This window comes from Anomalospiza imberbis, chromosome 9 (genome assembly GCF_031753505.1).
Source record: "Anomalospiza imberbis isolate Cuckoo-Finch-1a 21T00152 chromosome 9, ASM3175350v1, whole genome shotgun sequence".
NCBI lineage: Eukaryota > Metazoa > Chordata > Aves > Passeriformes > Viduidae > Anomalospiza > Anomalospiza imberbis.
Window position 1 is genome coordinate 22,579,806 of NC_089689.1, and position 10,301 is coordinate 22,590,106.

Below are 10,301 nucleotides of genomic sequence, written 5' to 3' on the forward strand. Positions count from 1 at the left end.
CCAGCTGGATCCAGCCCAGCTGCTGGTCCTTAGGGATTAAAAGGGAATTTTGTCTCCCTCATCCCATTTCTGCTGGCACTATGCTGCTGTCACTGCTGGTGGGACAGGGTCAGAGTTGGCTGTGAACAGCCAGGTGCTGCCCTCCCCACAGTCATGTTTCCCCAGTCATGTTCCCTGTGCCCCACCAGGGGTGAAGAAGTTTTGCTGAGTCTCTGAAGCCCTGCCTGGTCTCCCCAGCGTGTCCCACAGGGCTGTGAAGTCAGCCAGGCTGAGCACAGCACCAGTGCTCGGGGGCTGCCTGCGGAAAGGCAAGGAGGTGTTTCCCTGCTGGGACAGGAGCGGAGCTGGGGAGGCTGGTGGGTACATCACCATCCAGTGTCACCACCCATCCTGTCCCAGGTTCAATCCAATGTACAGGCCAGGAATCAATGCAGTCCTGCAGCTCAGGGGCAGGGGAACAACCTGGCATGACACCCCTCACCTCCCCTTCCCAGGATGCTGAGTGGGATCCCTCCTGCCCAGTGCAGGTATCTTTCCCTCCTGATGCACCCTTGAAGCCCCAAACACAAGGGCACCATTTCCTGCTGGAGCCAAGTTCCACTGCCCCCAGTCCTGCAAGGGTTGGGTGGGGCTGAGCATCCCCCCAGCTCTTCCTGGCTCCGTGCTGTCCCAAGAAGCCCCAGAGCACCCCTTACACGCCCTTCCAGCTGCACTGCACCAAGATCATTCCCAAAATTCTGCACTCCGGGCTGCCCCTCACCCTGTGTCACCCCTACCTGGTTAACTTAAACCCCCACACTACTCCAGGCCAGAGTTTGGCACATCCCCCAAGGTGGGCAGAGGGCCCTCAGAAAGCACCCTGTGAAGGCTGCAAGAGGTGCTCCAGGCCTTCAATCCAGGCTATTGATTGAGCCAGAGGAGCTGCTTGTCAGGCCCTGATTAATCCACCCTCGGATTAACGAGCAGCACTCATGGCAATGAGAGCTTTGCCGTGGCTTGCCTGGCCTTGGCTGTTCTGTGGAGAGAGCAGGAGGAGCTGTCCTTGCTCCCTGTACCCCACAGCTCCCTTCAGGCTGCCCTTTGCTCCCTGTCTGGGCAGCCCAGGATGGCTCTGTGAGGAGGAGAGCGATGTCTCCTCCCTGGGGTCCCTATGCCCTTCTGCAGCTTCTCTCCTCCCCTGGCTGGAGGGATAACCCTTGGTGGGAGCATCTCCAGGGAATGCTCAGCATCCACCTTGCCTGCCTATCCTGGCCCTTCCAAAGTGACAGGGGTCCCACTGCTCCCCTCTTTGCTTTTGGGGGCTGCCATGCTCACGTCCAGGGAAGTTGGCCACATGGCTGTGAATAAATAGAGCAGAAATAGAGCTGTTAACATGCCCGGCTGGAGAAAGTGAGGCTGCAGAACTGGGGATGAGCCCTTCCAAGGCAGAAAAAACATAGAGAAAAGGTTTTTGATTTCCTTTGACATTTCAGAGTTGACTTTTTTGGTATCACCACTGTTTCCTCAATTCGGAATGGGCCTTTCTTTGCTTTCTCTTTAGGAACAGGAAAACTCACGGTCTCTTGGTTTTCTTCCCAGGTGCTCAGCATTGAGCTCTGGCTTCTGTGGATTTTGGTTTAGGGAGAGCCAAGTGCCTTTTCAAACAGCTTCCCAGTGGGGCATCCATGGACAACCTCTCGCCACTTGCTCTCACAGCCGAGCCCTGCCACCACCACCAAACTGCCTGCTGGGCTGGGGCTACCCGAGCATGGGGAGGGAGAGGCTGGAGAAAACCCGAGGGACATACGGAAAGACTGGAGGTGCTGCTGGGGCTCTCCCCTGCCTCTCTGCAGGGCTGGAGCTTCACAGCAGGGCAGCAGCCAGGAGCTGCTGGAGGGGGTGCGGGCAGGGCACCCCAGCGTGGCACCAGGGACACAGGGCCCCTCAATGCCACCTCTCCGGGCACAGCACACCCCAGGAGCAGAGCTGGGCCAGGTCCCACACCCGACCTGGGGAGAAAGCTCCAGCACCCTCCCAGCCATCGCGGCCCGCAGCAGCCCCGGAGCGGCGGCGCTCGGGCACGGAGCTGTCCTGGTGCGACCCCTGCGCATCCCCGAGCCCGCCCGGCTCGGCTTTACGGCAGCCGCCGCCTCGGCGTGGCCCTCGGTAATTAATGCAAGAGGGATCTGCCGGCCTGGACACGCGTGGGGAACAAGGGAATGGCATCTGGAGGGGTGGGCAGGCAGCGGCAGGCTCGGGGGCTGGCTGGGGGCGACATACACGGAGGAAGCCCAGCCCGGTACAAAGCAGGGACGCTGTCATCGAGCCCCTCGGTGGCTGCGTTATTAGCACACAGCTGGGACAGCACCGCGATTAACATCGGCTGCGTGCGGCACAGGGACAGATCCTCCCCTGAGGGACACACGCAGGGCGAGGCACTGCTGGGACACACTGGCAGGCCCCCTTATCACCCCTGGATTTACACCCCGGGACACACATAGCAGAGGTCGCAGCACCAGATGGGGCAGCTCCTGCTCTTGGGACTCAAGTCGTGGTTTTGCACATAGCCACAGAAATGAGGAGGATTCCCCCGGAAGCGGGAGCTGCAGCCACAGGGAAATCAGTGTGGTCTCACTGCCTGGTCCCTAACCCAAGGTGGGGGAATCGGGATTTCCCCAGCTCTCCAGCCAAAATGCTTTGACTCCTTTCGAAGCTGAGAACCGAAATATTTCAAGACATCAAAAACTTTTGGCTGATGCAGATATTTATTTCTCTGCATCAGGAGGTGGGAAGTGATGAATTCAGCACAAATCAGCAACATTCAGTAACTTCCATCTGCAAATCCAAAGTCGGGTTCATCGCTGGCACATTGCAGTGTGTCCATCCATCCTGACTGCCCAGGTGTCTGGGTGCTGGACAGACAGCTGGGTAGACGCTGCCAGCCCAAAACAGACATGGGAAAGCCCTTTGCAAAGGACTCCCCTGGCTGAGGATTTCCCAAAATCCTGTCAGTCACAGACTTGGCTGGTCTCCACGGCTGGTGATGCCTTCGGCTTCGTACCCAGTACTTTACCAGGAGGGAAATGGGCCACTTCTCAGCTCTCAGTGTCCCAGGGACAGGCTGCTTGGAGGAGCTTTGCTGCCCCTGCCCTGATGAGAGGCATCCCCATGCTCCAGGGAAGAGGAGGCTGAGGATCCAGCTGGCCTGTGGGAGAGGATGGGGACAGTCGGGATAATGGCGTGGCTTTGCTGGGTAGCAAGGACATGAGAATGTCACTGGACTTGTCCTTCTGTGGTCAGGTCAGGCCTTCCCAGAGAACCAGAAAATCCAGCTCCCTGGAAAATCCTGGCTCCCTCATGGGGCTCAGGTGGGGGATGCTGGGGAGCAGCCGAACCCCAGGCTGCAGCACCAGGCACTGGAGGAGGTGAGGAGAACAGTCCATAGCTTGTCCTCATTTTTCCCCTGTGGCTGGCAATGATTGGGAAGTACTCAAGTATTTGCCAAAAATTATTTTTGGGGTGGAGGATTGTGTGCAGCAAACAGGGCTGGGCTGGGATGGGGCAACTTTTGGGAGGGGGCAATATGAGAGTGGGTTTAGGAGCAGCTGTCCACCCTTGGGAGAGGAATGAAGGCTTGGCCCCGACTCTGAGCAGCTTCCTGGCAGCTGCTGCAGAAAAGGGCTGAGGGTCAAGGGCTACAGCCCCCAGCTGCAGCACGGGTTGTGTTCATACCCAGGGTGCCTGGGAGGGTCAGAGGCTTCCCCCAGATACCACTGCAATTTGGCTGGAGCCAATGGGGCTGACTTCATCCTGCTGAAATGTATCATTACAGCCAGGCAGGGAATGTGCTGTGGGGTTTTGGGGGAGCTGGTCGTGGGGTGGAGTGTGCTGGGCACACAGAGCCTGGTTTCCTGCAGGATGAGGTCTCCCCTGCCTCCTGCATCACTCTGTGGTTTGATGACAAGTTCAAGGAACACGCTGTGGGTACTAGCGTGGAGACCAGCACAAGCTCCTGCCCCAAAGGAGCCCTTGGACAGGCAAGGACCACCGCCAGGGTCAGGCCTGGGGAGGCAGCATCTCCCCCTCTGTGCGGCGTGGCTCTTGCAGTCCTCCTCTGTGGGAAACCAGCCTTGTTTCAAAGCGTCTTCCCAAAGAAAATCACTTTTGGCAGCCCTTAGGCAATGGCAGGTCTCCGCTGACTGCTCCAGTGCTGGCATCTGTCACGGCTGTCACTGTCCTCTCCCGCCGTCACCCTGTTGTGTCCCCGCCAGCAAAAATCCACCTCTCTGTGCAGCAGCTGGGGACGGCCTGTGCAGCTTTGGCTTTTCCTTTGCAGACCGGCTCGTGCGGCCGTTCCCCAGCGCCCTCCTTTGCCAGCTTCTCTTTTGGCCCAGGGTATTGGAAATTTGGGTTTTGGAGAGATCCCTGCCTGAGTGGTGTCGAGAAGGGGGAGCAGCAGGTCACCCACAGAATCAGCCTGCGAAGACGGGGTACCCCAGCCTTGGCTGGCAGGGGGAGGCCGTGACCCGCGGGCTGTGAGTGCTGGGGGTGCCCACAGCTGGAAAGCCCCAAGCACAGCGCCCAGCATGCGGAGGGCGGCGGGGTGGGACCCGCGCAGCTGCAGCCTCCGGCACAGGCTGAAACACCGCCGGGGCCGACAGCGCTGCCCCCGTGTCCCCGCGGCAGGAGGGACCCCGCGGGGACACGGCCGGGGAGCCGGGAGCGCGTCCCGCGGAGGCTGCCAGCAGCAGAGGGCAGCAGGGCTCCGGGCTCCCCGCGGCACCGAGGGGTGGCCCCGGCGGGGCCGGACGGGGCGGGGGGGCTCCGGCGGCGGGGGCGGCCCCGGGCCGCGCCCGGTTAAAAGGCGGCACCGGCGGGGCGGTGGAGGCACAGCGGGCTGGGGCAGGAGGGGACGGGACGGGACGGGACGGGACGGGACGGGACGGGACGTTGGGATCTGCTCTCCCTTCAGGTAAGTTGGGTCTGTCCCTCCCCGCCCGTGGGGACACCCTGGTCTCCCCTGGAGGGGCGCTGGGCTCTCGGGGCGGCAGCAGCTGTGCTGGGTGGGGGCTCCCCCGGTAACCTCTCTACTCTCCCCAGGTGCAAAGATGGGGTGCTTCACCTTTATCAAGGTCATGATGATCCTCTTCAACCTGGCCATCTTCGTAAGTGCGCCCCGGGGGCTGGGGTCTGCGGGAGGGGGTCCCGGGGAGCCCCCGGAGCCGGGGGTGGGGTGGGTCTGGCTGCGCTCTCCTGCCCCTCCGGACTCTTTCTGTGGGCGATGGGCTGGAGAGTGTGGGCAGGTGGGTGTAGGTGGGACTTGCAAAGCCCCGAGGGCTGTGCCATGCTCTGGGGACAGTGGCTATTGCATCAGCTGCCCCTGTCCCTCGCTGTGCTGCAGCTTGACAAGGGGCTGATGCCCCAGAACAGTGGGTTTGCTGCCTGGGGGTTCTGCCTCTGTAGGGGAGCAGCCCCCGTGTGTGAGTGTGGCTTTGGGGCTCCTGGATGTCGGGAATTCAGAGCACACGCAGGCTCTACTCCCACCCAGGGCAAAGGGAGTAGAGCTGGCAGGAGCTGCCCTGGCTCTGCAGGAGCCACCTGGAAAGGGGCATGGTAGGATACAGCCTTGGGAAGGAGGGGGTGCAGATTCTCCCGGCTCGCTCTGCTGAAACACTCCCTCTGTAAAGCTCCTGCCAGGATTTGAGTGTGGTGGGGAAGGTCGAGTGGGCAGAGGGGAGGGCTGGCACAGACTGCAGGTGGCCCAGAGTTGACCTTGACCAGGAGTACATGACTGTCTGGGGCCAGGGGCTGCTCGGCTTCTCCTCTGGGTGGGCAGGCAGCCGCCCTCTAGAGAGGAACTTGTGGCAGTGTGATGGTGGCCAGTGCCTGAACTGGCCATGTGGGATCGCGGGGAGGCTGGTGGCACTGCTGGCTTGGCTGCTCCACTGCTGGCACTGAAACCCCTCGGGCTGGGGAGGGGGGCAGCTGTGACACTGCCCAGGGGATGTGCTGCTGGTGGGGTGTGTTTCAGGGTACTGACCTGGTTGGCAGTGCCCTGAGCTGCCTGCAGTGCCACAAAGTCTTGCCGAGGCAAGAAACACTGAGGGCAGTGAAACAAACTGCCGAGGGGAGAAACACCTGTGCCAGGGCCTTGCCTGAGTATCAAATCTCGTGCCTACCTGGAAGCTGACATTGTCTTTCTCTTCCCAGCTCAGTGGTGGGACCCTCCTGGGAGTTGGCATCTGGGTCAAAGTGGACGGAGAGTCATTCCTGAAAATATTTGGGACGCTCTCCTCTAGCATCCTGCAGGTTGTGAATGTGGCTTATCTCCTCATAGTCATTGGTGCCATCCTGCTGGTGATCGGCTTCCTCGGGTGCTACGGTGCTCAGAAGGAGAGCAAATGTCTCCTGATGATGGTATGGACCTGTCTGACGTCCTTATCAAGCCTCATTTGAGCTGGGTCTGTGGTGGGAGAGACCCGATGGACAGATTTCTCTGTGGAGATGATCTCTGTGGATGTTTCCATGTGGTGGCAGTCTGGGTGGCCCTTGGAAAAGCAGTGCTGGACTCAGTCTGCCCCAGAAAGGGTGAGAGGAGGCAGGAGGGCGTGCTGAGTTGAGGTCTCTCTTGGAGCGTGTCCAGAGAGCTCAGCCCCATGCAGGTGGAGGGCTGGAGGACCCCAAGGTTGTGCTGCTCCTGCCCAGGAGCAGAGCTGAAGGCAGTGAGGCAGGAGGGCTGGAGCTCCAGGGGACCCTGAAGATTCTGGCTGTCGGTTTGACCTCCCTCCCCTTGCTGTGTCCTAGTTCTTCTCAGTGGTGCTGATCATCTTCATTGCTGAAGTTGCTGCTGCCGTGGTGGCTCTGGTCTTCACAGGTCTTGTGAGTGCAATACCTGAGTCTTGGGTTGGGCTGATGTGGGACATGTCCTACGCCTTGGGAAAACAGGAGACGTGGGCTGGCAGTGCTGCCCATGGGTGTGGGTGCTGTGTAGTGGTCAGTGCTGCAGGAGGAAGGGATGTTGGTCACTGCTGGCACCAGCTACATGGGCAGGCTGGAGTAGCCTGAGGGTGGTGGGAACAGGGGTTCCTGTTATATCATTACCCTCATATTTTTAGGACAAGTTTTGCCCACTTCTTTCTGTCAAGCCCCTCAGTCCCTAACCAGCTTAGGCTTGACACCTTCCCACCTCTGAGGGTAGGAGCCACTGGGTGAGGAAGTCCCTGTTGCCTCATACTGAGCAAACTCACCCCATTATTAGGCACCTGAGAAATCACCTGGGGGGAAAGGTGACTGCCTCATTAGGCACTGGAGAAGTCAACCGCAGGGCAAACTCATTCCTGGCTCCCTCACTTAGCCGCTTATCAGATGACTCACTGGGCATAAATGACCTTGTGCCATAAAACACTGGTTAGGGGGGAAGGGGAAAACTCTCTGTGGGTCAAACGGACATGGTGTGACTTCTGGCCATGCTGTGTCTTTTTGGTCTCCTCTCCATAGGCTGAGACCAGTATGGGGGTGCTCAGCTCTGTGGTGCTCCCCAGGACCTCCTTTGATGGTGTTTTTCTGCCCTTTCTTCCAGGCAGAGACGTTACTGACAGGTCTGGTGACCCCGCTCCTGAAGGAGAAGTATGGGGTGAATGACACATTCACAGAAATCTGGGATGTCACCATGACAAAGGTGTGCTGAGCCCTGTGGACCTCACCTGTGGGTCGGGATCCTCCCAGCATGGGCTTAGGTGGTGCACCTCTGGGTGGGATGGTGAGATGGAAGTGGGGACACATCACAATCCTGGATGTGCTGAGCTGTCACCACCTCCTCAATTTCCCAGGTTCCTGGGAACAACCTGCTTGGGACCTAGTGGGGTGAGAGCTGTATGTGGGACCAAAACCCTGGTCCCAAGGTGACTGCTGAGCAAGGTGACACTGAGGCAGGGTTGAGCTGGGTGACACCCTTCATGAGCCAGTGGGGTCCAGATGGCGCTGGAACCTGGAGGAAGACCTGAAGGATGCTCTTCCCATCCCTTCCTCTCTCTCCCTCTTAGGTTCACTGCTGTGGCCTGAATAACTACACAGACTTCAACAACTCCTACTTCTATGAGACACACAAGGGCTACCCCAGACAGTGCTGTGGCATGCAGAGCACCTGCAACAGCACGGTGGCTGCAGAAATGGCTGTCCAGGTATGGCTGTGCTGCTGGCTCTTGGCTGCTGGCAGAGCCTGACTTGGGGTGTGCCTGGGCACAGGAGGGAGACCTTTTATGTAGCTCCAGCCCCAGCTCTGCACACGGTGGTCCCATGGGCTTTAAGTTCTGGGAGAAGGCTGTGGTGGCCTTGGCTTGTCGCTGGTAGAAACAAGTAAAGCTGTTATGTTGTTCTGATCCTAAAGGGAATAGAGTGGCATGCCTGGTGTTGGGCATGAACCCAGGCACCACTCTGCCTTTTTGGGTGATTTTCCTGCTTCTTCCCTTCCTTTGCTTTCTCCCCACCCAATACTTGTTCTGAGAAGTGGCTGAGTTGCCCCTGAAGCCTCAGACCTCCATGGCTGTGTGCTCTGGGTTGGAGAAGCAGTACCTCCCTTTCTGGGGGATGCTGTGCCCTGGCAGTTGGGGTATCACCACCTCTTGCCATCCTCACCCGTGTGGTTGCTTCGTGCAGGGCTGTTTCAAACAGATCTTGGAAGAAATCAGGACCAATGCAGGAGTGGCGGGTGGCGTGGCAGCCGGCATCGCTGCCTTGGAGGTGAGTGCCTGAGCACTGCTGTGCTGCCTCCTCAGTGTGCCTGGAGGTGGGGCTGGACCAGCCTGGGGGGCCCAGGGGGCTGGTGCAGCTCCATGGACCACCTGCAGCTCCAGGCTACTGAGCCTTCTTCCCTGGGCACGTCCAGCCCTCCCCTGTGGTGTGCTGTGACCCAAACCCGTGTCGGGAAGGCTGCACATTTAAGGCTGATTTGCACCTTGCCCCCCCAGATTGCCTCCATGGCAGTTTCCATGTACCTGTACTGTCGGCTGGATGAGAAGTGACCCCCTGAGGCAGGAGGATGACCTGCCAGCCCCCCATGCTGGGGTGCACCTGTGGCGTGCCATGCTCTCAGGGGGACCCCATCCCTCCCTGGGTCTGATGCTCTCCTGTGCACTGTGATTTGTAGCTGTATTTTGATCTACTGAGCTGGGATCTGTAGAGTTTGTGTATATTTTTGTACTGATATGGCATACAGAGTCTGTACATAGAGATTTGGGGTGTTTTTTGATTGGGGGGGCTGTTGGGAGAACCTGCTTGCTTTGTTTGGCTGATGCCAGCAGGTGATAAAGCAGCACAGGGGCTGTTCAGGGCTGCTGATCTGGCAATGGCACAGTGATGCCTTGATAAAACCCTGCAGGTGGGTGCTGTACTGCTCTCACACTGTCCCCAGTGTGTCCTCCTGCATCACTTTGAGGTGGTAACTGCACCCTCACTGGGGATGTATCTACTTCTGCACCCGTTTTCTGCCAGCCCTGGCCTTGTTGCCATGTGGTCCTCTGAAAGAGGGGCTGGCTGGGTGCTGGCTGGTCTCTGCCCCTTCTCTAGCATGGAGACAGCCCTGGTGGTCCCTGGCTCTGCAGGGGCTGAGGCTGCCCCATAACCCGTGCCATTTTGTGCCTGAGCCCCTCTCCATGCTGTAAAGAAATGCAAATAAATTTTTCATCTTGGATACAAATTATTTTCTAGAGTTGATGTTGATGCTGCCTTTAATAAATACCCTCTGCCGGCCGGGGGCAGGGTGCAGGGGTGGGGGCTGCCTCACTTCCCTCCCCCCTTCCCTTCCACATCCTTATAGGCAGCACAGCCCTGCCCACAGCCTCCCTGCCCTCCTTGCCTGTGGCTCCTCACCTGTTCAGGTGCTTGGAAACAGAGCAGCCCCGTGTTTGTACAACACACAGGGTGTGGGGGGGCACCACCCTTACATCCCCTGCCCTCTGCAACAGCCACTGCTTGCTCACAACACCCAGCCAGGGACTGAGCAACAGCTTGGCTTGAAAGGCAGGGCTGGCTGAGGGGTCCCTGTGTCCCCATCAGCTGCAGGAACCTGGAATGGGGTGGTGGAGAGGGATGGATCCTGCCAGCCCCACCTCCGAACATCTCCACCCCAGCACTGCCCTGCACTGCCTGTATCTGATGCCTCTGCCCTCCCTCTGTGTGTAGGGATGTGGAAGGTATGGGTGGGCTTGGGGGGTTCCAGACACCCTCTTTGCCCCCTGCTACTCCCTCTCTGCTCTTGAGGATACGCTCACTCTGGCTCAGTTTCTCCATTGCAAAAGCACAGCCGGGGTGGTGCTCCCAAGGGC

The 10,301-nt window shown here is 59.3% G+C and overlaps 1 protein-coding gene across 1 annotated transcript; it reads left to right on the top strand.

Moving 5' to 3' along the window:
- The first annotated feature begins 4,904 nt into the window (after nucleotides 1-4,904).
- Nucleotides 4,905-9,480, top strand: TSPAN1 (tetraspanin 1). The gene is made up of 8 exons (XM_068198639.1): nucleotides 4,905-4,951; nucleotides 5,080-5,144; nucleotides 6,190-6,396; nucleotides 6,784-6,858; nucleotides 7,559-7,657; nucleotides 8,022-8,159; nucleotides 8,635-8,718; nucleotides 8,946-9,480. The coding sequence occupies exons 2-8, from the start codon at nucleotides 5,088-5,090 to the stop codon at nucleotides 8,997-8,999; spliced, it is 714 nt and encodes a 237-aa protein (XP_068054740.1). The 5' UTR covers nucleotides 4,905-4,951; nucleotides 5,080-5,087; the 3' UTR covers nucleotides 9,000-9,480.
- Nucleotides 9,481-10,301: the final 821 nt, after the last annotated feature.

Excerpts from the sequence above, each read along its gene's own strand:
- TSPAN1 (XM_068198639.1), top strand. The coding sequence starts at position 5,088 with ATGGGGTGCTTCACCTTTATCAAGGTCATGATGATCCTCTTCAACCTG. Across the intron at positions 8,160-8,634 it reads CTGCAGAAATGGCTGTCCAG|GGCTGTTTCAAACAGATCTT; the intron begins GTATGGCTGTGC and ends TGCTTCGTGCAG. Across the intron at positions 8,719-8,945 it reads CCGGCATCGCTGCCTTGGAG|ATTGCCTCCATGGCAGTTTC; the intron begins GTGAGTGCCTGA and ends TTGCCCCCCCAG.